The following is a 26410-nucleotide window of genomic DNA, read 5'->3' as shown; positions in this document are numbered from 1 at the left end:
AATGCAAGATTCACAAGATAATTACTATTGACCGTCTTTTCACAGTTCTAGACCATTGTGCACGTCCCAGCAAGGAACAACCCAAGTTGGCGCGAAATCGCGTCGTATAATCGAAAATGAATTAATTCGATGGCATCGTCATCACCGTCACGATACTACAACCAACGGCAAACATCCAGCATCGTCGGTCGGAACTCGGCGCAACAGCCAAAGGGGTTAGGGGTTATATGGAAGGACAGCTCTCAAGCAGTAGCAGCAGCAGCGGCTCGAGTAAGCAATAATCATTTTCCGAGCCATTTTCGGGTGTGGAAATGGTAGTTAGATGGGAAATTTGGTCGAAACCGCTTTAGTCTCTGTGGTGAAATTTAACGGCTCAACGACTCAACGTATGAAATTTAAAGGCAGACTTTTGATTTTTTTTTTCGGTGGGGGATCGTTTCCGCAAATTTTAATAATGATATGAACGTGGAAAACGACCATCGTAAACTCTTTCCTTGGATTAGGCTATGTGGTTCATGCTTTTATGGCTATTTGCAAATTATGAAAAACATATTACCAGCCTTTGTTACCGCGTTTATGTAAATCTGTCCTGTAAATCAATGAAGGGTTTGACGATGGAGTTATTTGCATCTTGCGTTGCACTGCTCAGTGGTCCAGGATGGGAATTTACCTGGTAGTCCTAGGACTTATGTTTTAAGCTGTTTTGGTGTTTTCAGTGAAGTTTTTCTACATTAAAAGTCCCTTCTTTTGGTGATGATGAGTAAGAATGAGGGTGTTGATTGGTATTTAAAAAAGAGAAAATAGTGTTTGTACAGCTATACTGCTCCTGTCTTTGAAAAACGCTTAATTACTGTGTTGCTATTTACTTAGAAAAAAAGTTCTGAATTTTCACCATCGCATAAAATCAACCATCGTTTAATTTAAATTTTTCGTTGATTATGCCAACTATAGCGTTGGCATGATCAACGAAATTATTTACTACCTTGTATACAAAATCGCTGATTTAAATTTCCATGAAATATCTTTTGAATTCAAGGAAAATCTAACGTTAACTACGTGTGCGCTATATATTTCAGTAATTCACATGAACATTGTTTGTTACTTTATTAAAGAAATATTATTCCATCACTATAACGTTATCACTTTGAAGTATTTTTTTTTTTTTCAGAATTGACATAGGGGTGCTCCTAATTTTTAGCTCTAACATTTTTATTTCAGATTTATAGTGAACGTCAATGGTAACAAGCCAAAGGGGCGAATTCAGTCTCTACTTAGTAACTCTTCCACTAAACTCATTCCGTTGACATTTAATCCATGGGCATAGCGAGTGGGAGCATAGGAAGGGGGCATTAGCCTTAGATTTTCACAGTTGTCACTGCCTTGTGCGCAAGGGTATGTGGTTAACAGTCGACTGGAGTGAACATACGTGAGTGGTGAATAAGTTGAGTAAAACTTAATATTGAGTAGATTCATGTTGAGGTTGGGTGAATACAACCTAAACAACTGGTTAACTCTTCGACTACCACTTCGAATCACACTTTTCACTATTTTTGTAATATCTTCGGTAAATTTTCATGTTTTTTTGATGTTGTTATCTTGTTGGAAAGGGTATTAATTTTCCTTTTTGATGGTTTGATTGAGCATAGCACACAATGACGAGTTTGATAGTTAATCAATCTTTTGGTTTTTCAGTTTTTGTCGAGTCGGTAGACATGTCGTTTCAGCAAGTTGAAGTTGATCGGTTTGTCCTTTTATATTTTTTCCTGAAAGCCTATAAAAGTATCTAATAGAATGCACCATGCACACATTTTTAATTGCCCTACAGAATGAATAATGACCTTCCGAAAACTTTGTTATAATTTGGTAATCCTGATTTTATGAAGCTATGACACAATCAGGGAGCGTGAATAACAAGCTAATGAAAAGATTAGGATGTGACCTATCCAACGGTATTAAAACATTTGAAAACGGATAAATAGCGACTGAGATACATCATTTTGAAAAAATTGTCGATTCCATTTTCAGTGTGGTGCCCGAAGAGTTAAACAAGCATTTTTTTTCCTCTGTTCGGGACATAACACCACTGCGACCAGTAATTTGTTCTATTGTAGTATACCCCGTGTCCTTAGTTTAGTGCATTTCGTATTACTCCATGACTATTGAGAAATGATGAAGTTTTCGATTTTTTAACAGTTTTCATTCTCGGATTTATCGCAAGGATCCGACTCTAATAGAAAGGTCCCACTATTTATATCCTTCGGAACCCTAGTCTTAACCACTTCAAACTAGGAAACAACGAATAGAAGATTAGGAATCACATAAACGAAGACTAACTAACTCATTTTTCCTTGTTTCAAGATCATCCTCGGTGGACAAAGACGAGTCTTGTCACTATCAACAAGGCATGAAAAGTAACAAGGACTAAGATGTGTTCCTTAGATTACTGAAAAATCCTGTTCCCCTAGTTTGAAGTAGTCAGGACTAGGAATCGGTGGTAGATCTTACATCCCGTAACGTACCACGAAAAGGTGATGTACCCACGTTACGGGGCCATTGTCTCATAATGCATGATGAGATTTACGTCAAGGCGGACTTCTGGCAGCTTCCGGGGCTACTGTTCTTCACCGCCCAGCACAAGTTTGATGTTTGGAAGGAAGTAAGAAAGCAGAAACTTTTCAAGTTTGCCAAGAAATACATGATTTGGGAAATGATCTGCTCATGTGGCAAACGGAGTGCGCCGTTCGTGACTACGGGGACTGTAAACGGGGAGATCTACCTCAAGGAATATCTACAGAAGCGTCTGCTTCCTCTGTTGAAGCCACACGAGGGCCCTACGATCTTCTGGCCGGATCTAGCTTCGTGCTACTATTCAAATGTTGTGTTGTCCTGAAGTGGTACAAAGTCAACGGGGTCACTTTCGGACCCAAGGACATGAACCCCCTCTAACGCACCGGATCAATACTGGGCTATTATGAAGCAGGCACTATGGAAGCATCCCAAGGAGGTCAAATGTGAGGAAGACATGAAGAAAAAGTGGGTTTCCGTACAGAAGAAGCTGCCAGCCAGATGTTGTACAGAACCTAATGAATGGAGTTAAGCGTAAGGTGCGAGCGTACTGTTATGGTATTGAAGTTGAATGAAATAAATATGCCAAAAGCTTACTAATGGGTTTTTTTTTTCCTCTGTTCGGGACATAAAACCACTGCGACCAGTAATTTGATCTATTGTAGTATATCCCGTGTCCTTAGTTTAGTGCATGTCGTATTACTCCATCACTATTGAGAAATGATGAAGTATTCGATTTTTTTTTACAGTTGCCACTCTTGCATTTATCGCAAGGATCCGACTCTAATTGAAAGGTCCCGCTATTTATACCCTACACTGTGTTGAAACACCCTCCAAAGGCGCGCCCCTTTGTCAGTCAAAATTGGATTCCTTAGCAAAAAAACAAGACATGACACCGATAATGACCATGCATCAGAACCCTAGTCTTAACCACTTCAAACTAGGAAACAACGAATAGAAGATTAGGAATCACATAGGTGAAGACTAACTAACTCATTTTTTCCTTGTTTCAAGATCATCCTCGGTCCACGCAACCCGAGGACTTATCACTATCAACAAGGCATAAAAAGTAACAAGGACTAAGATGTGTTCCTTTGATTACTGTAAAATCCTGTTCCCCTAGTTTGAAGTAGTCAAGACTAGGAATCGGTGGTAGATCTTACATCCCGTAACGTACCACGAAAAGGTGATCTACCCACGTTACGGGGCTACTAATGGGTTATATTTTATTGTCTGAAAGTTTGAAAAGGATAGGTCAACTAGATAATTTTCTACAGCGTTTTTTCCGTGATGCAATTTGATGTGGGGCACCCTTTAAATTGTATCATTATTACCAAGAACCAGGCATCAGGGAGTCCCAAGAAGGGAATGCCAGCTGGGACTTCATACTTCTTTCGCTAATTGTTACGAGTTCAAATCTCATGATAGGATAAGTACCGGGTAACAATGAATATCGACAGGACCAAAACCCATAATGGAGCAACTCAAGTTTCAAGAACATTCAATAACAAGTTCAATCGTAGTCATATCGAGAACCTAGTATTACTTTGGCCCCATCCATAAATGTTCTGGTCAAAACCCATCTTACAATACCCCAATTCACATAGGTAATAAAATAAGAGAGTGATAATGTATGACGTCATTGGCGATCATGTTAGTTTCTAGACCCACATTGATCCTGTTAACGACGCGATCGATTTACACGTGCGAAGGAACGCTATCGCTGCTAACAATTTATTTTATTTGTCGGGTGAAGGAGTTCTCGACCAACTGCAAGTTGGAAACCTTGCTATTTTCAATTTTATTGAAATTCCCGCAGGACTCAAAGCTAGTTGCTCTAACCAGGGTGAGAGCCTATAGTTATTGAGTGGAGAGAGTCTCAATCAATTGAAAATATAGTTTTTAGCTCAGAAATACCTTTGAGATTTTATGCCCAAGAGCCAGTACTCTAACTATTGTGATAGCCTATTCTACTTTGGGAATCTACAGTTTTTCTTGAACTAGGAACTTACCAAGGAGTTTTCGGATGAAAACAACGATACAGCCGCATTTAGTATCACTTATGAACTAACTTTAGTCTACAATTCTTTTCCCTTATACAGCAAAATTCTATCCTAAAAATGATCCTCGAGTAGAAAAATTCCCTAATCTAATGAAAATGGGACAACATAAAAAAAAACTAGATTCCTTCCTACATTTATCACCATCATTCTCTCCTAATTTACGTAACAAACTTCCGCCTCGCAACGCTTTCAAATTCAGGTTAAAAAATATAAATATGGACGTGTCCCTTTACGCCCTTCTGGCATGCGCTTATCTATCGTGCAGTGCATATCCTACAACTCAATTCTAAGCTATACCTGAGCGCAGCAGACATAGACCTAAATAAACAACTAGTCTTGTAATATTTCGTTCCACTTTCTTTGCAAAACGTTATCCTTAAATCTGTTTTTACTTTACGAGGAAACATGGTTTGTCTGAAATACAATTATTTTCATACTCTGATATTTCCTTGATAATTAATCATGTTGCTTGATTAGCAAATGTCGCGTTCGCAACAGATCCCATCCAGATAAGTCCCAGGAACCATTGGGGAAACCAACACCACACCAAACATGGCCAAAATCCTTCATACGAAACATCAATTTATATGGGAATTCGAAATACACATATTTGACAGTTATATTTGGCAACATTGACCACATTTCTCAAACCAGAATTGATCAGAATTTAAAATTATCCAACATTAATCATACCGCATGAAAAGCCAACAACAAGAACATTGAGCACCTAAGGAAACACATACTCCGAGCACTACAGGGAAAGTGACAAGATTCTGATTTAAACTTAAGTCACATCAAATCACATCAAAATCCAAGTATATCATCATTTGTCATATAATATGATAGTCGCTTTGACCATACTCGGACATGTATTCATCACTCTTTCGCCTGCGCTACTCGGATACCTGGTTCCGGAGATATGACCTTAAATTTCGTATGGTAAACAGTGCTTCTCACTTACTTCTATCATTGATGGGTGAACCGATTTCTGTGCGACCGGTTACACATTGTTTGTATCTGTCTCCGATAGAACCCTATTGATTTTCCGATTGGACATTTGGTGCCGGATATATAGCCAAAATAGTGACATTTTGCAATCAATCAGTAATATTCACTAATTTTTCTCGGCGATGGCAGAGCCGAAACCGGTTTAATTTTGTTTTTTACTGTCTCCAATAAAATTTAATTTTCCTAAGGTGAAAATCACATTTCCATTTATTTTTCCTTCGCGCATTATGCAATTGGTCCTTGCTTAGGCTCGTATTGTAACATGATAATGTAGCTTTCAAACACATATGATTTATAATTCATCTGATTCTTAGAATGATAAGGAGTTATACTTTTAAAGTGTCCATATATTCATTACATTATAAAGCTATGCATTTGCTCCGGATTACGGAACATTAATAAATGTCTCTAGTATCACCAGATAAATAATGTTTTGAAATCAGAATTAGTAAGAGAAAATGACAGTTCGGGCATAGCTAAAATCTAGAATGTGGATATATATAACACACTGTATGCCAGAAAAATAATGTTGTCAACTCAATTTACTACTAAACTACCAGCCAACTATTTTCATAAAAATCAAATTTGTATGAAACTTCTCCGACCTTCTTTCCCAGAGACAGCTGTCGCTCAAACTATTATGGCACTGTGTGAACGGTCTAAGCTTCGTAGCTACGGAAAATAGGTGCGGAGATTTCAAACCGATTTGCCGTTTTGAAGCAAACTTCCCCGTACAGCTTAATTATTTAGAGCATTTCAATTAATCCCAGCATGCAACTTCTGACTTTCCGGCTACGAGATGACCTCCTTCCTGACTCTCCTACATCTCCACCAACCGAGCTCATCTCAACTTCAACTCAAGACGGTATGCTTTCTTTCAATTACGCTCGTAAAACTTAATACTCTCAACTTTAAACAATAAAACTGAATTAAAAGATGCACTGACATGTTTATAATCTTGCATCTCGACCTCTTCGCTCAGCTCCGGCGTCGGTAGCGGTACACTACAATATCTGCTGGCACGGAATGCAGCTGCACCGGAATAATTGCGTTTCGGTATGTACTATATGGAACAAGGACTTGGTCGGTCCTAGTTTGGTTCATCCTTCCTGGTCGTGGATTACACCGAATATGCCCTTCACCAAAACTAGAACAGACAATCCAAGCAAGAAACGACAACGATGACGACGGAAGGAAGGAAAAACTAACCCGTTTGTATGCATGTGGTGCCAAAGTGCATATTACATACATAGTTGCCGGTACTATACTACTGCTGCTTGCCAGGGAATGAATGTGGTGTAAGAATCGGTTTGTACAGTATACTGCTCGTATATATGTGCTTACTCATTCATACCCTTTAGCAATATTGGCCTGCCTTTGGGCCAGAACAGGGATAAGGATAGGATGCAATCCACAGATCAGCTCACTACTGAATGCCTCGGTTCTCGGTCCCGGTACCGACGGAGCAGCAGAGGGTTACAAAACCGACCCGTAAAGAGTTGTCGGAACGCCATCGTAGTAAAACTAGCTTATTGCCATCTGCAGAACGTGTAGACAATCTGTGTGAACTGTTACACTTTCCTTCTCGCCCAAAGGAGTGTCTATGAGAAAAACTGACACTGAGAGAAAACAAGTCCATGGTTGAGATCATTTTTGGATACGAAGTTGTTGATTCTTGGGGGTCCTTTCGATGTTCTAGTCAATAAAGTCGAAGCATACCATGTCAGGAGCGACGGATTCGATTCCCGGGCAAAGCAAAATTTGGTTTTACCGAGAAGCGAACCCGTCGTTTGTGCAAAGTTGGACAAAGTAAAAAAGACAGCACGGAAGGTCAAGGTTGCAAATGCTAAATTCATTATAAAAAATGAGCATCGGAATTATGAAACCATTAGATATAAGGATGGTATTTTTTTATTGCAAGCTAGAATAAAAGTTTGTAAAGTATGTGTTTTACACATAAAATCTGTAAATTTCACTATCCGAGAGTCATAACCAGCGATTTTATGGTCGAGTGAGTGAATGACTGAATGAAAATGATAAGACGCAATGTGACTCTGAATGCAAAGTTGACAGGTTTTATGTACATAGTAGTAGTAGCAATGCAAGCCGTAAAAACTTTGTCTGCATCCGTTCAATCGTGAGAGTTTAAAAATGCTTAGAGGATTCTGGCGAGAACTCCAAAGTAATGTTGAGAAGAATCTAAAAGGACTACTTTTGAAAATGCTGAAGAGGATTTCTATGCTAAGCGAGTCCGGACTAGAATTACTACGTAGTTCTGAGTGGAAATTCTAGCGAATTCCACGAAGGAACTTTTAGAAAATGTTGAGTTGAATTCCAAAGAATTTGAAGATGAAAACTCCAAAAGAACTTTTGACCTACACAGTAAAACAAAAGTGTTTTGAAAATTCCATATGTTTCATGTAAATTTTTACCGGTGAAAAAACATATAAACTAACAGGGGAAACGTGTCATTCTACATCATTTAACATGTAAATTTACATAATACACGTGATCATCAAGTAGGTTAACATGACTTGCACGTAACTTTACATGACAAGTATGTAAATGTAAATGGGTCTTACAATGTTTCTGAAATTTTCGGAATATCTCATATTTTCTTGGAAATCCTAGAGAGTTCCTACATGTTTTTTGAAGTTAATGGGACTGCTCTTAAGTTCTCTGTGCATCCTCAAAGTACTCGAAACTTTCTTGAATATAATGAAACTACCATAAAAACTCTACTATTCTTTGAAGTTCGCCAAACATTCTTGAAGATTTAGGAACATCGTAAAAGTTCTCTGAATTAAATTGAAATTGAACTGCATTGAAGTTCTCTGATCTTCGTTGAAGTTCCTACATTTTATTATTCTTGAGCCTTCCATGAATATCATGGAATTTCCCTTAAGATGTTCTCACATTATTCTGATGTCCATGTTACTTCCTAAACGATTCTGACATTTTCCTGAAGCTCTCGGAACTTTGCGGAAGTTTGTGAAAGTTCTCGAACGCTTCTTTAAAGTTTCAACAATTTCCTTGAATTAAATTAAACTGCTTTTAGGTTCTCTGATCTATACTAATATTCTCAGAGCTTCCGAAAAGCTCTCTCAATTCTGAATTGAGTGTAACTGTCCTGAGAATCTTTAAATTTACCTGAAGTTTTTCAAACTTATGTGAAGTTCCGAAATATAACTGATGTTTTCTTAAGTTTCTGGACACTTGTGAAGATCCTTGAACTTCTGAAGGGCTTTCGAAAGTTTCCAGAAGTTAATGGATATACCTTGAATTCATTAAAACTAACCCTTGCTGATGTGGACTTTCATAAAGTCTTTGGAACTTCCCAGAATTCATTTTTTTCCTTGATTTGTTTTTCGTCAATCTTGTTTTCCGTGTTGAGCACCAATGCTACCGACGCCAGGAAGGCAGTTCCCACACCTGGACCTACCTATCGACTCATCAACTCATGAACCGGGAACCAACGACTTTACTTCCCTTCAGAAGGGAGGCGTGATCAGAGATGTTATGCCTCAGAACATCCCGGCGGTGCCGACTGGGATTGAACCCAGGCTTGTTGGGGTGAGAGGTAATCACGCTTACCACTACACCACCGGCGCCACTTATTCTCTGAATTCATTGTAACCATTCTTAAGCTCTCTGAAAATCCTATAAGATCTCTAGACCTAGGCTATCCGAACTACTTGGAACTTCTTTAAAGATTCAACAATTTTCCTCAAGTTCTACTTCTTTGAAGCTCTCTATACTTCCCTGAAATTCTTTGGATACATTGAAGTTCTTAAAATATCTTTAAAGTTTGTCTATGTTATTTCCTTAAAACTCTAATTCTCGACAATTTAATGAGACTACCCTAAAGATCTGATATACATGGAAATTCCCTGAAGTTATCGCTTGTCTTCTGATCATGTTCCTGGAATTGCCCTGAAGTTAATGGAAGTGCCCTAAACATCTCTAAACATTTCTGGACATCCGTGAATTTCGTGGGTCTTCTATGAAGTTTTCGAAATTTATCATAAGTTTACTAAACCTCCTTGAAGTTCTTTGGAATAATTTTAATTTTTTTGAATTTTTCAAAGGATTCCGCTATTTTTTCTGAAATTACATCTTTGAGTAACCATGAGTAACCATCATGACAGACCTGGTCTCAAACTCTGCAACTAAAACAGGTGCCAATGATTTTTGTTTTATTGGTTTATTTGTTTAGACTCAAATGTTTAAAAAACTGTTTTTGTTCGGAAAAAAAATCCAGTATGGTGACTAAATTCAATAAGCCCTCATGTATCCCTTTCGATGGGTATGCAAACATTATTAATTGTTCACAACCAATTTTACTTTTCTTCTTTCCTTTATTTAACGTCGGTCTCTGTTCCGCAATCTAGTGCCAATCACGGACGGACATCGATTGCCATCCATTGACGGCAATCGAATGTGCAGGAAGGCAGCTTCCACACCTGCGTAGGATATCGCACCCATTCAACACACATGGGCCGGGACCAACGGCTTTACTTCCCTTCCGAAGGAAGACGTGACCAGAGATTTTTATGCCTCAGAAAAATCCCACCGACCTCGGCTGGGATTGAACCCCGACCCATCGGGGTGTTAGAAAGCAGTCACGCTTACCACTACACCACCGGCGCCGGCTGCAACCAATTTTATGGATATATTAATTTAAATCATCCAATAATTTTAGAATGAGCATGAGCATGAGTATGATTGACCGCCCGAAGATGCAACTCCGTTATTGTCAGATCAGCTGTAATTACACAGAGAACCAATAGACGTTGCTTGGGAATAGCATTCATCCTCAATGTGTAAATACTGGTGATGTAAAATTAGGCAATACCAACGCCGGCCACGCCCAAATGCTGGTCAAGAAAGGAATAGGTAGAAATATATTGACGTAATACTCGCTTTAATGAAAGCCGAAAACACCTCTGCACTTCCACGAGAAATCACTGGGATGTTGGATAAAAGTGTTGGAATTGCAGCAGGATTCGGTTTGGTAAACGGTATGCTGAATTGATGCCCTAACGATTTAATATCGCAAAGGAGCTTAGATTTGAACCCACGGTCTTCTGCTCAGTAAGCAAAATCCACAGGCGTGCACATGGTGGGGCAATTGCCCCTCCTTTTATATATAAGATGTTTATTTCCACATTTCCAAATTATGATATAAAATAACTTGATTTCTTGATAACTTGATTTGAAGGTAAATAACTCAACTATTTTTTGAAAGATCTCATCCGAATGATCTGTTATTAGCAAGCTACCTAATGTTTCATAAGCTTTAAATCAATCGTTCTTCCTAGTTCGCCGCTTAAAAAATATGTAGACATATTAACATTTCAAAAATACACCCGCAAAAACTACCACTCTTCATCGACTCGATGAAAAAATCGTAATTTAGGCCTTAATTAAGGAGGTAAACGCAATTAAATACAGGTATACCTCGACATAACGGAACTACCACTTTTGGCTTCCATCGTCAATATCTGATTGAATACTCGTTTTTTATATCAACAGGAAAAATGTACATCAAATTGGGGTTTCAGTTTGCTCTCACTGATACCAGATAGTTTTCAATTTGATGTCGCAGGAAGATTTGTTTTGCTCTCAATTATGATATTTTCAAAACGACCAAATCAACTGTAACCTGAGTAATCATTATCAGAAAGATCACAACATCAAATTTAGTTTTCAATTTGATCTTAGACTTTGCTTGGGGAGCCTTTCTGAAATGTTTTAAATGACAACTGCAACAACATATTTTTGAACAGCAGATGTACAGTTAAATGAAAACAAATTGGTTATCAAATTTGTCAATTTCGTAAACTGAAATAAAATTATGATTTCAGTTTAATGTTGATATCAAAATATTATATTGATTTGTTTTCATTTCAAACCGACTGCTGGATTTTGATCGGGTTCAACTCGAAAATCTAAACCAAAATTTTAAATGTTAATTTCAAACCGAGTGAGTACACCCAATGCTCCACCATCTTGCATAAGAAACACTTGTTTTAGATTCCGTCATAAAATATGTTCCCTTGCCGAATGATGAAATGAAGTGTAGGTGAGGCCATCTCCACTTCCATGTAAACAAAGCTCTTAGATTTTGGACACATATATTTGCCTAGCCTCTGGCTGGGCTCATGATTATTGTCCATTTGGAACCTCCTTAATTGTCTCGATGTTATTTTCATACTCCAACGTTGGCTCGATCTCTGGTTATCCACTGTGCAAGATTTCATAGATATCGTTTCGTTTTAGGAACCTTTTGTGCGCCTTCTTCAGCTTTATGTCACTGGTGAACACGAGAAATGCATTGACGTACACAATCAAGAACAACATCCTCTATCATATCATATCAGTCAAAATTGCCTTAGTTCGCAGAGAGTTTGCTGAAATCTGATTATTTTTATCGAATCCATGCTGAAAACTTCATGGGATAGTGTACCAGAAGTGCGGATACCGCTCCTCCAGATCTCCTGCCGGGTTTGTTCGCTTAAGTTCTCACTGTACGAAGTTGGATCGCTCATTTCAATTATGGCATTTTGGATATGATGTTGGATTCCAATTCGATTTGTGATGACAACTTCAATCTACAACATCTCAAAAAAATCGGGCATCACTGGAATCAGTTCTAAGCAAATTCTGAAAGACTTTTTAATTATACACTCAACGTTCGCTAGCGTACGCTTAGAAATTATTCCCGACTTCGGTAATTTTTAGCGAACTTTTAACAGCTGTAACTTTGAGTCTCATTTCAAAAGCCATTTAACTGGTTTTAAATCATTTATAGAATGATGAAGTTTTCCTTGTTTTGAATCCTCAAAACTATTAGTTGAAATACTTGAATATCACCGAAAAGGATCTCGAAAGTTGAATCATTATTTCTTCCAGTGTCAATCACCACTAGCATTCTTCCACATTATTTCCCATTTGGGTTCCCAACGATTCGCAAGGAATCGCTGACTTGGTTGAAAAATGAATCTCCCAAATGGATGCGATAAATGCCCCAGCGTTGCTTCTAAGAGAGGTGTTATCCACTGGACCAGCTGCCGATAATACTCCGTACCGACCGGCAATGATGCACGGATTGCAGAAAAAAAAACGCCAATGCGAAGCGAAATTTCAACCACAGACAGAGAAAGTGGGAGGATAGTGTAGTGTCGAAAGACATGAAAAATTCAGTATTCTGCACCGGTATCATAAATATTATCTCGAATTTAGGTTAATCGATTGGATTAGACAGGGTCCTGCTAGGATTGTGCTTGTTCATCAGGATTACATAAGTGGTTTTCGCCAAAGCTCCGGATAATTCTAGTTGAAGTTGGCGCCACTGAGCGGAAATCGATTCCAGGTGAACTGATGCAAGCCAAATTACTTTAAAACTGCTTTCCAGCGCAATTGAAGTAGAAAAACAAAAGCGAATTAATTCAGGTGAAATCCATCGTCAAACGGAATAAAACTTTCCAATCCATTTGAAATTTCATGCCCAGCCAGCCAGGTCTGAATCGATTGATCGAAAGGTTAATTGAAACTCAAACAAAACACAATCAAAACAGGGCAGGTACTGTCGTTCCCAAAAGCAATGACCGTTTGCCATGCATGTTGCACCATGTAGGCACCTACCACTGCGAACAACTAAATCAAGCGGAAAATGCTTTCACTCCGAGCCACCCACACACACACACACATGAGCAGTCCACTTTCCCTTACCATACTGAAATGCAAGGACGGGAAAAAGGCCAATCAAACATTTTAAAAACATCAATTTTTCAACAAAAATGTCACGCGCCATTTTCGATAATATTCAAATTTATGCCGCGGACAACCGGCCGTCGCGCCTTCTCCAGCAACGGGCCAATGTGGTGTACTCGAACACAAAGGCTTAATTCGAAAGTTGACGCCTGTATGTGTGCATGTTCATTTGGTTTAATGGTAATAATATGTAAATTTTATTTCGATAGAGGCAACTTTTTTTTGTGTGTGGATCGTAAATGCTTCACTTTCGCGTTTGAGCAGACCGATAAAAACAATTCATACTCATCGAGCAAGTGTGAAATCGGTGCCTGGCGAGCTGGAAATATCCCATATTGATGAGGATTGTGCGGTATGCAGAATCACTTGAAAATAGCTCTCAACAAACTTTCAAAACAAATTAGATCCGCTTTGGTGAGTTGTTCACATGGGCTCGCACTTTTGCATCCTATTCGCTGTTGGGAAAAACAAACGTGTGTACGTTTTGAATAAAATTGTTAATTTTAACTATCCTGGTAAAAAAGGTAACAAGCTGTTAAACCATTGAAATGAACTTCAATTCCAGCAATTCAATCAACTACTTGAATAATTATGGCGGAATGTTTCAAGCAGGATTAACCGTTTTGTTGTAATGTAAGCTATCTGTATGTTACTATGTATTTGAAAGGCTGCCTGCTTTGTATAGGAAATATCGGTAAAAATACGATGGAAGGCAAAAATATCACCAGAATTACTCAAAAGTATGCTATTTTTACACATGGGAAATGGGCAAGGTGTAATCAACTCTGCACACTGTGACGAAACACATAAGGGCCCACTGATCGGCTCGTTAGAGCACACTTTGACAAGTATGACAGAGAATATAATATAAAACGGCATTGCTGTTTTTGCTGACGTTTTTTCAATAGTAGCTAAAGTTTACTTTGTTGTCAGTCTTTGATCTACGCTTAAGGATAAAATTAACAAATCCATCGGACTAGACGATCAGTTTCCGGATTAGAAGACAAACATATGCTTTGCTTGGATCTCTCTTGCTGCCAGAACATCGTCCAATTCCCTGATCTGTTAAAGTGTGGTGATAAATACCAGCGCCGAAATCATCACTAGCAACAGTTGTAACTAGGCCACGCTCAGAGTAATCCACTTTTACAACCAACACTTGCTTGGCGTTTCCGAAAGCGACAATATATTAGATAAGCTTTCTTTAAAAAAAAAACTAAGGTTTGTTTTATACACCTAACAATATATATTTTTACAACCTAAACCCGATCACTAAACCCTTCGAACCTGCCTCTTGGCATACAACAGAACAGTATTCGGAACCTCGGAACTTTCTTTTTTCAAAATCTCCACTAATCTTTAAGTACCCGTCCTCCGCTTGCAACTCTGTTTAAACAGTTCCACCGCTGCCTCGCAGCTGTTACCCCTGTTGGTCTGTTTCATTATTAACGCCATGGACGTAGAACCACTCATCTTTAACGCGCTTTACCGGATTTATGAGGAAACTACGGAGTTGAGTTTTGAAACCTGTATCTGTCAGGGCTACAAACAGTGATTTGTTCAAGGTTTTGTTGGCCCAGTATGTATACGGGTGGAATTTCAAAGCTGCGGCAGTAATTTTAGGTTGGATACATCAATTCACCACGCTTCGTATTTTTGCAAAATCACAAACAAACAATCACAAAAGTCACTAAAACTTCAGGGTTGCCAAACTCATGGGATACTTGATTGTTACGCTTCGGCACAGCGTTTGGAACAGCTTTCGGCTCCGCTAAAACATTCGGCACAGATTGAGGTGTGCACCTTGGAAATGGGACATGTTAAGCCTTTATTGGGCAGTGGAATTGTTCATACAGCAAACAGTGGATCCCTAAGAAACCATTAATCTACAACATTTTGCCTGGAAAAGAGTATTTCTATCTCGGAATTATTTGATTATAAATGGATATTTAAAATGAAATACTAGATTTTATCAATTTTGAAGAGATTTTCCCGAAATAAAGTTGTAAGTGTGAGTAGTGGTTCAGCAAAGGCCCATCAATTTGGTAATTCCAGTAAACACTTGTTCATCAGTTGTAGTATTAGATCCATGCATCAACTTATTGAAAAGAGCACTTTTCTACCACCAATTTGGACAATTCTACTTACACCAGGGTGGCAGTTGAATTTCCATTTTCAAATTTCATATTTTTCCCCAGTTTTCCTGGTCAATAATTCAAAAGTTTCCCGGTATTACAAATCAAGTTTGTAACAATTGAAGTTTGTTATGACGAAGTGTTGTTTTTTTTTCACCTGCATTTTTCCTTCCGGAAATTGAACAATAAGTTTCAACATACTTTAAAGTATGTGCCAAAACTTATATCCAATCAACCAAGAAGTGATCAGTGTCGATTTTGCGTCGGTCGTTGTGTTTTTTTTTTTTTTTTTCTTTATTTGGTTGATGATCCGGTCAAAATCTTTCGGAGGCCGTTTGCCCAACCTGCTACCAGAACCAGAACCAAACATCAAAGTGCATTTATTCACAAGCTGCTTATTCATCTCTGTCTACGGCTCTTTGTGAAACAACTGGCTCTGATCATCGCTAACGTGCAATCTGAAAATGTACACTTGAAGGATCGGGGCTGGTCTTTTTCACGATGCGTGCACAGAGTGACATGAAGAAGAAAAGTGATATTTAGTTATTGTGTGGTTATGTTATTCGCTGGAGGAGGAATTGTTTAAAAATGACTAGAGAAAATTAAGCATCGGGAATGCGCTCCCGAATATATTGATTTGGTGAGTTCGTTCCAATTGAAGATTGTTCGCTCTAAATAACCCTTTTTTGAATACATTTCATTAATCAAACATTATTATTTGCTGGATTTGGGGGGCCTAAGGGTTTCAAAGGATTTGTAGACTGGACAAGGGTTCTTGGATTTGCCAGTCGCTTGTCACATGTTGATAGACGTACATCTTGTCGTTTGTCTTCCAAAGGTCTCCAATGAAGTTGATTCGCCCTGCTGCAACAAACCATCAGGCAGAACTTTACAACCAGTGAAGTATCTGCAGTCATAGGTAATCCTTGCACTGATGATGGGTTCTATTCACATCATCACATTGAAGTTTGTTATGACATTTTAATATTTCCATCAAACTGATTGGGAATTTGTCTACATTTTCCGCAAATTTTTAATAGTTAAAAATGCTGTCCGATTTGGCCTACAAAAACTACAACCAAAAGGATATGATTTAAGTACAATTTTAATTACAACATAAGGTCTATTAAACTTTACAAACAACTGCAATATATTGAGCCCATTCAAAATGTTATATAAATAAATTATTAAATTTTATTATTCCTTAAATTCAAGTTCGGTTAAGCCAATTTTCAATGAGAGATTTTAAAGGCCACTAAGGGCACTTTTTTCCCTTGATTTGTTTTCCGTCCTGAGTACCAATGCTACCCACGCCAGGGAGGCAGCTCCCACAATTCGATCGGGGACCAACGGCTTTACTTCCCTCCCCCGTGATCAGAGATGCCTCAGAAAATCCCGGCAGAGCCGACTAGGATCGAACCCAGGCCTTTCACTAAGGACACTTTAGTAGAATGTGAATGTATTAGGATCGAAGTGTGCCCTGCTTCTAAACGGATACAAAAAATTTTCGGATGTCAAATTGTTCGTCTAGGGGAAATGTATGTAATGTCGGCCTAAGTGTCCCTAATTTGGGCCCATACATAAATTCACCAATCGACTAAATGTTCAATAGCGACCAAAAATATCCATTAGTACCGTCCCAATGACGCGTTCATCTAGATACAATTGATAAATACCAGATTTTTAGCGATGAGCCCAATCTTAGATCCATAGGCCAACATTAGAGCCATTTCCCCTATGTTTTTTTCATTTGCGCTCTGCCACTTGATTTTTTTTCTGGAGAAGTTCGTGAGTGCATGATTTTATGGCTGAACTAATGCCGTGGATACACTGGTATAGCAAACTATGAACATGACCATTATTTGTATAATAAATTATGAGCACATCGATGGTCATACTTTTATAGTTTTGTATAGTTGTTGTAAAGTACTCTTAATTATTATAAAAATAATGCTCATGCTCATAGTTTGTCATCCAAGTGTATCAGCGGCATAAGAAGAATTCCAGGTGCATTTTAACGGAATTCCGGTAGTTGAAGCTGTGGTTCGGGTTTCCGATGTTTTCGGTTCCGTAGGAAGTGTAGTATATGTATTCTTCTGTGTGGGCGGAACAGTTTTTCGCCATGTTTATGATGGTGCATTAGCTGAAGTTGGAACGGAACCGTGATCTAGCTTACAATCGACAGGATGCGATTATAGGTATGAGACCTTTCTGTTATTGTTAAGTTTAACATTATATATATACCAATCACATGACATATTATTATAATCTCATTGATATAACCAGGAGAGTTTGGTACGTTCATCTTTGCGGCAAATTCAAAGCAGTAGGCCGGGCCGTTTTGATGTTTGTGTCATGTCTCAGATATAGGTACTGCAAACATCAATATTTACACGAGAAATTAAAACACGCGTCATCTAACCAAATCATTTTTCCATGATGCTTTCTCGTACTGGGTGCTTTAGTATTAGATTATACTACACAGCTTAAGTAGTGTAAATTTACGTTACTATGATGCACATAAATGGAGCGTCATATATCATACAAGTTTAGATTATAGATGGTGTAAATTTATGAGACATGTCGTGCAATATTCCATATATTGTATGCAACTGTCCTCTTTTGTTTGCAACATTTCTTGCAAGCTGCTAGTTTACGTGAAAAGGAAGTTTACGTGTATGAATGTTTGCATGCATGGATGTTTACATCGCCAGTAAAATTCAGAATTTTTTGGTGTGTAGATTAGATTTAGTAGAATGTGAAGGCATTAACAAAGACGAATGGACAGTCGGAAGAAATACATTCTATTTAAGTGTCCTCTTTCACGGTCCCTTTCTACGAATGAATACCACCCGGTATGCAAGGTGTTTATGCGCTTATGCTACCCCGTCGGTGGAGTTCACGTTTTGCGCGTTTCTTTATCAAAACAATCATACTAAAAAAATGATGTATGGTTTTTGAATTGCTTGATTAATAATTAATCGATTATAGCGGCGCCGGTGGTGTAGTGCTAAGCGTGATTACCTCTCACCCCAGCGGGCCTGGGTACAATCCCAGTCGGCACCGCCGGGATGTTCTGAGGCATAACATCTCTGATCACACCTTCCTTCGGAAGGGAAGTAAAGCCGTTGGTCCTCGGTTCATGAGTTGATGGCTGTAGGTATTATAAGTAGGACAGATTAATAATTAAAAATATAAGTTAGATTAAATAATATACATAAGCAGTTAATTATCGATGATGATATGCAAATTAATAATAATAGTAATTTTGTATGTCCTCATTTGTACCAGTGTACGTACTAAAAAAAAACATACTTCATTAAGGGAAACGTACTAAAAAAAGGACAATCAGGCGAGTTGCAACTGAAAAAGATGAGAAAGATCAGATTTTAGACAGACATTGTGAATAGCAGTTCGTTCGCGAGTGAAATAAAAAAGTTGGCAAGAAAGTTGGCAAGATGAAGCCATCCGACAATGGCGTCGGTAGCATTGGTGCTCAGCACGGAAAACAAGATCGACGGAAAACGACCCAAAGGAAAAAAATAATTGATTATTTTTTGTTCACTGTACACCACCAATTTGAGTGCAGAACATGTTTGAAACGATGGGTGATGATCCTCTGGAAAAGCTAATGCTTACTTGGCATGATAAAGGTTGCTCACGAAAAAATGCAGAGACATTAAAAACGATACCAGATGTAAAGGGTGTCCACGATGAAATTGCCACACTATGAAATTGCTCTAACTTTTTAACCGTTGGGTAGAATTTAAAACATCCTGCAAGTTTTAAAGTCCTGTGATCAAAACTCGCGGAAATGGAGTCGAAAGAACAGCTCGTGCGTGATAAAATCTTGCGCATTCATCACGAGAACAAGGATCTCTCGCATCGTTCCATCGCTAAAACGTTGGGAATCGCGAATTCCACGGTGTCGCGAGTGATTAAGCGGTTCGAGGAACGGTTGACCACCGATCGGAAGCCCAGAAGTGAAGGAAAAAGTATTCCGTACAACACCAAAAATCACAACCGCGTAGTTGGGGCCTTCAACCAAAATCCGAACGCCTCCGTTAGGGATGTGGCTAAGAAGCTGCACCTAAGCCGAAGTTTTGTCCAGAAGGCCAAAACTAAGGCTGGGCTTCGAACGTTCAAGGTACAAAAGGTCCCTAATCGCGACGAGAAGCAGAACAAGTCCGCCAAAACCCGTGCCAGGAAGTTGTACCTCAACATGCTGACGAAAGTTGAATGCTGCATCATGGACGACGAAACATATGTGAAGGCCGACTTCAAACAGATCCCCGGCAACCTGTTTTTCACGGCCAAGGATAAGTTCAGCGTTCCGGAGCATGTCCGCACTCAGAAGATGTCCAAATTTGCGAAGAAATTCCTGGTTTGGCAAGCCATCTGCACGTGCGGGAAGCGGAGTGCACCTTTCGTGACCCAGGACACGATGAACGGACAGGTGTACATAAAAGAGTGCCTCCAGAAGCGGCTGCTTCCTCTCCTGAAGGCCCACAACGTCCCAACAATCTTCTGGCCGGATTTGGCCGCATGCCACTACTCCAAGGACGTGCTGAAGTGGTATGCGGACAATAAGGTCAATTTCGTGCCGAAAATGTTCAACCCTCCCAACACTCCGGAGCTCCGCCCCATCGAGAAGTACTGGGCGATTATGAAGCAGCACCTTCTTAAACGACCTAAGGTAGTGAAGACAGTCGAGGAACTGAAGAAAGTATGGGTTTACATGCAAAAAACGGTTGATTCACAGGTTGTGCAGAATCTTATGGCCGGGGTTAAGGCCAAGGTGCGGGCATTTGCGTATGGACTGTAAATAAAATACGAGTAAAATGGTAAAATGAAGTTTAATAGTTATTTCTCAATCCCTGAAAATTTGATGGCAATCGGATGAAAACTCGAATTTTGCGAATCAATTTTGTGTGTGGCAATTTCATCGTGGACACCCTTTAGAACCTTAACAAAGGGTAAATATTTTATTTTCTTCTTTTTTTTATATTATTCGATCATTATTTTCTAAATGTATTGGTAAAATTCAGTTCAATGCATTTCACCACGCCCAAACTGTTCATGTTTTGTAAATATCAACTGGTATGGTGAGGAAAATTTAAGCATCTCTTTTCTTCCTTCATTTCAATAAAACATCAAATGTGACGTCACACTACCTAGTGCATAATACCCAATGGCACGGCCATTGGTTCTTGAAGCTGCCGTCAGTGATAGCGGTAGCATTGATGTCGGAATGATTTTAAGCTTCAGTCATACGTTACCATCATCATGGCTTGCGATGAGTTTCACCTATCCGAGTATGACCAACCGATAGGACGGCCATTATTTCTTGAAGCTATCGTGAACTCACTTGCATGCACTGCTTTCTCATAATTTCATAGAGCGATAGAAACGCAACTGAAAAACACCGAAAGAACAATTGAAAAAAACTTTTTAATAACTTGACAAATTTTCATCAATACCATAACGTTGCCATGGCCGTTCAAACAAACGCATAAACGGAACTGAAACTCGTTATGTTTACATCAGCGGTCAATAACTGACGTATAATCGAACCAAAGAGCCAAAAAAATCGGCTTCAAGCAAAGTGTTGGATGACTTTTGTGCCACCGGAGTGATAATACCATAGAGGTAACTCTAAGACCACTGGGTCCCGAAGAAAATCATTATTATTTTTGGCTCACTCAGTAACAGAACAACGGTCCCAAGCAGTCCCAAGCTATTTCACTCACCCCTGCATGAATCCACACACCCCTGATGTTATCTGTCAAACTTTCATAGCGAATCAAAACAAACATAGTGTAGTAATAGAATTTCAACTAGAATAGGGTACGTTAATCGTTTGCTTGGGACCAATAGGCTACTAAAGTGGTGAGCCAATTTAAAATCGTTAGTTTCGTATTGATTGTTGGTATAAGGATGTTGTAGACAAAACATTCACATTTCAAGACCACGCTGTGAGAAATTGTGTTTACACTTCTGATGGTGGTAAGCTCCAACTCTGATTAAATTCTGAACACGAAAGTAAGGCTGTTATGGTGTCGGCGTCAGTGTTAATCAATACGATCCTTGATAAACATTTGGTAGATCCAGCCCGGTATTGAAAGTTGATCCGAGTTGGAGCTTACTGTCATGAGAGGGAAAGCTAATGATAGATTACGTACACTGCTGCCATCTTTACTGTTAGTTTTTAATTGAATCTTCTGTAAAATTTTTAATTGGACCAGTAAAATGTCTAAAATAGTCGGTTTTGATTTTTTTTTTCAGTTTTTCATATTTATTCACCATAAAATACATCCACTCATCTATGCTAATGATTCAAACTTCACAATTACTTGTTTTAATAAACTTAAATTCGTTGCTAGAGGCAATACATCTGGCAACGCTTTTCAATGATACTTTCAGGATTGCTTCCAAAGCAGTGAAGTTGAAGTGGTTTTCTTGGTGATCAATTTTGTTCACATAGCTTTTTGAAGCAGTTGTTTTGAGTTTCGTGTATTCGATTGCGTGTAATTGTGCTATGCTTCGAAGAATACAAGTAAGTAAATACAGTTAATGTGTTTTATCCGGGAAATTTTGGTTATAAAAACATGAAATACATGTTGTAAATTTTTAACGGTGCCGGTGGTGTAGTGGTAAGCGTGATTACTTCTTACCCCAGCAGGCCTGGATTCAATCCCAGTCAGCGCCACCGGGATGTTCTGAAGCATGACATCTCTGATCACGCCGTCCTTTGGAAGGGAAGTAAAGCCGTTGGTCCCCGGTTCATGAGTTGATGGGTCGATAGGTAGGGTACCTGGCCTCTGACGTCGGTAGCATTGGTGCTCGGCACGGAAAACAAGATCGACGGAAAGCAAATCAAGGAAAAATAATAGAATCAATAGTGATTTTAGATAACATAAATCTGCTCCTTATTGATAAAAATCAATTATTTTGGACAAGTCACGTTACCTTAATCGAGAATCCCTTGTTTTTTTTTTCACCCCTTTGTTTTAACTCTCCAGCACCCATTTTTACCTCTATAAACGAGTTTTGGTAGAATATGAATGAAATGATCTTTATAATTATATGTTAGTATACTTAGTACGTCTAATGTTTAAGACAGCAGTTCTAAGTTTTGATGATTTCCTGCATTTTAAATTTTGGCTTGGATCTATCCGACACGAAAAAAAAACAACATGATGCACAAAATGAAATTCTAAATTATCATTTCAAAGTTCAGTCTTCGCTTTAATGTTATTATAACTGCCTAAATCTTTCAAGGAAACCATGAAATTTGCGTCTCTACTCTAGTTCGTTATATTGAGCCCATTGTCAAAATCAATGAAGACAAACAGCTGATGTAAAACAAATTCTACGGGCAAAGACTGAATTAATGAGACTATGCAGAAGTGAATTTAATATGACGAATTAGTTCCGCACCCTATCTATTCATAAACCAACAACGAATACAATACAAATTACGAAATTACCCACCGACCACCCAAAGGCAAATAACCAATTAGCCAATATTTTATGTATCTCCATGCAAACAAGTTTATTCGGTAAATTGCCAACCACAAATGCATTAATTATAGAAATAAGTGGAGTTAGATTATTGTAATAGAGGCACCCAATTCAGCTCCCAATCAAGCAAATTCATCAGCAACGAAATAATTGAATAATTATCTAAAACTGTTCAAGGTGCGGTTTTCGGATATTGGTTGATGTGGATCGTTTAGTTTTTTGCCACAACACTGTAAGCACTGACACGTTAATTATAATCCAATGGAATTAATATGATGAAGCTGCGGTGGAGAGCTCCTATCAATATTGTTCGCCAGGAAATTGAAAATGAGAGCGTCTGAGTTGTGCAACACTTTAAAACCCTACATTTCTTTTCCTCGGAACCATTCCTAGAGCTGTAACAACTTTCACCATAAAACATACCCCCTTTTTGCACTGTTCGTCGTTACTGTCTCTCACTGGTGCTTTACGAGATTAGCTTTCCCATGATTTATACTTTCGCTGGATTCCAACACTAGAGCATTTCACCATTTCCTAATCCCCCGGGAATACCCCCTGAACCTCCCTCAATATTCCCATGGGGTATCATCCCTCTCCAAGTACCTACTTACAAAATTCGGCTTCTCGAAATGTTCGCACAATAACGCTCACACTACCATACCAGCTTTTCTTACGTATTTTCCTTTTTGTATTTTGCTTTTTCTTTCCAGATCCACCAATCGTCTCGCTGCGGCTCGGTTCGACACTCTCGGCGGACGACATCAAGGATGGTGATGATGTTTACTTCGAGTGTCACGTCCAGGCGAACCCTCCGTGGAGGAAATTACACTGGCTTCACGACGTAAGTGTTATTTACGATGGTCACCAACCAACCAACCAGCAATTGCAGAACCAAAGAGCAGCAGTAGCAGCGTAGAATGGTGACCTCAGAAGGCAAAAGATGCTAGAGGGGTTGTCCATAAACTAGGTTAATTGCTTCGAGGTGCGGAGACCGGCGAGTGTCTACGATCCTCACAATGTTCGATCATTTTCATGGATGACTGCCTAATATCTATCAAACAACTGGTTACGTGGATTATGGACAACACTAGCCTTCTTGTAACATCACCATCTTCACATTTTCAGTTTGTCTGCTTCACACTCTTGACACCCCCTCCCATGACATGACACAGATAATTCGGGAAGACATCGATGGATTTCTTCTCAGGGGAAAAGCGCATTTCGCTTTTGAGCATGAAACTGCACAATGTTGTATGAAATGTATGTAGGGTAGGTTATATCTTCATCAGTTCGAATACCTGCTGTAGTCAGGGAGTTTTGGTCAGCAACTAACAACGACGTAAAACATCCAACTTTTGAGCAGAAGCATGAAGTGATTTGAAAAACCATTGCAGTAGATAGCTCCTCTCATCAAAATAATGATGAAATGGATGGCGTCGATGACATGACTGCCTCGCATCCCAACGGGCCTGGTTTCAACCCAAGCCAAAGTTCTTGAGATTTCCTGAAGCGAAAAATTCGGCGTATGCGATGATGGGTTCAATACTTAGAGTCTAGCCGTCTTTGTCCAGCGTGGATGATTAAATCAATCTAAGCAGCGTCCGCGTTTCTATTAGTATTTTCTTAGCGTCACGCACACATATGACGTGTTTGTTTGTTTACATTTATCTATTTTGCTTCTCTATCCATTCAAATTGGCAAAATTGTTCAAAACTGTTTGAAACCGTCTTTACTACGCTCCAAACTACTCAGGTGAGTATGACTATTTTCGGTGGAAGCGGGATATTTCACCGAAGGACGTTTCTCTAAAGGTCATTTCGCCGAAGACCAAGCCATTTTCTATGGTTTTGAACTTTTCTCAAAGCTTAGTAAATTTTGAGATCAGTCTCAAAAAAAGATGAAGAAGGTTCGATTTTTTCAACCTGGCAAACTATTCAAATGTAATGCTTCCTTCTTTTGAACATGAGCAGTTCTTTCGAGTTGTACTGATTTCAGATTTGTTTTTAGATAATCAATATTTTTGATCTATAGGAATGCTTCCTTCTTTTTAACATGAACAGTTCATTCTAGTTGCATTGGTTGCCTTATTTTCTAAATAATCAACATGTATAGGAATGTTTCCTTCTTTTAAACATGTTGTACTGATTTCAGAAATTTTTGAAAAATCAATATTTTTGATTTATACACATTTAAATTTTTGCCGAGATGGGCACCACCGAGCAGCTCGGCATTTTATTTTGCTGGATCTCAGTGTAAAACTTGCCGAGATTCAGCTAACAAACGGGAATTTTACCGAGATCTCAGCTAACAAACATACATTTTGCTGAATCTCGGCAAGTTTTTCACTCGGCAAAAAAATCTAAGTGTGTAGGAATGCTTCCTTCTTTTAATCATGAGCGGTTCTTTCGAGTTGCTTTACATGGGAATATCTATTATTTAAATGCGTTCCAAATTCATTTAAATTGTATATTGATTCAAAAGACCCATTCAGCGAAATGCCCTCCCCTTGGCTAGTTTTTGCACCTTGCTGTTGGTGGACGGGCTTAATTTCATGCTTTATAGTGGAGTGTTGGAGACGGTAGGTTTATGGCCGGCGTTGCTGGCTCAAGCCACGATAGAATGGCGTCATGGGCAGGCAATGGGGATTACTAAGCTTCCCCTCTCTGATAAACCACTGCATGAGAGAACCAAAGATCTAGTCTAGCAGTGATAGTATCACACTTGTTACTCCTTTAATTGAGAGCCGCGTCGTAGTACGCTTACGTATAGGCACTGACGTTGGGTGTGATACTGGCGGGTTTTGCCGCAAATCACTCTTATTTTATTTATTTTTACGGAGATAGATTTATTTGGGTTTGCAAGGGAATTATACTATTGAAATATTTCAGAAAGTGCCCAACGGTGCTCCTTCTATTTGCGTGACAAGCTTTCATTGTTGTTTTCATTGAAGTATTACTCAGGAAACAATGTTAAACATCATTTTTGTACATGGTATTGTAACTAATCTTATATGTGCTTCATTTTGATTTGGGATAAGTGTTTGAACTATGGCTCGAGATTTCCACTATGGTGTGCTTCTATTGTGACATACCCATATGTATTTTTGTGGTGTGACATAGTGGAAACGTGAGAGCGTAATTGGAGCATATACCCTATATAATTTAAAAATCAGCTAGGAAACTAACTTCAAAATGAAGCATTTTAGTCACATGAAGGTGTTATCTGGGTCGAACTAAGATATAATAAATAGGTATAGGCTTAAATCGAAAGTACTTGAAACACGTTTTATTTTAGATTACAAGCACAAGTGCAGGTACTTAATAAAGCATGGGTTATGCT

General features: G+C 38.8%; 1 protein-coding gene across 1 annotated transcript in view; it reads left to right on the top strand.

Annotated features, from left to right (window-relative positions):
• Positions 1-26410, top strand: part of LOC135706541 (protein turtle homolog A-like) — a 1327166-nt gene that overhangs the window by 1251658 nt on the left and 49098 nt on the right. The window contains exon 10 of the mRNA XM_065228176.1: positions 23782-23912. Within this exon, the coding sequence (XP_065084248.1) occupies positions 23782-23912 (131 nt within the window). The remainder of the gene's footprint in view (positions 1-23781; positions 23913-26410) is intronic.

The sequence above is a fragment of the Ochlerotatus camptorhynchus genome, unplaced genomic scaffold, assembly GCF_037179485.1.
Source record: "Ochlerotatus camptorhynchus isolate MF236.1 unplaced genomic scaffold, CSIRO-AGI_Acam_v1.1 ptg000284l, whole genome shotgun sequence".
Lineage (NCBI taxonomy): Eukaryota > Metazoa > Arthropoda > Insecta > Diptera > Culicidae > Ochlerotatus > Ochlerotatus camptorhynchus.
This window is presented reverse-complemented; position numbering and strand designations above follow the sequence as displayed.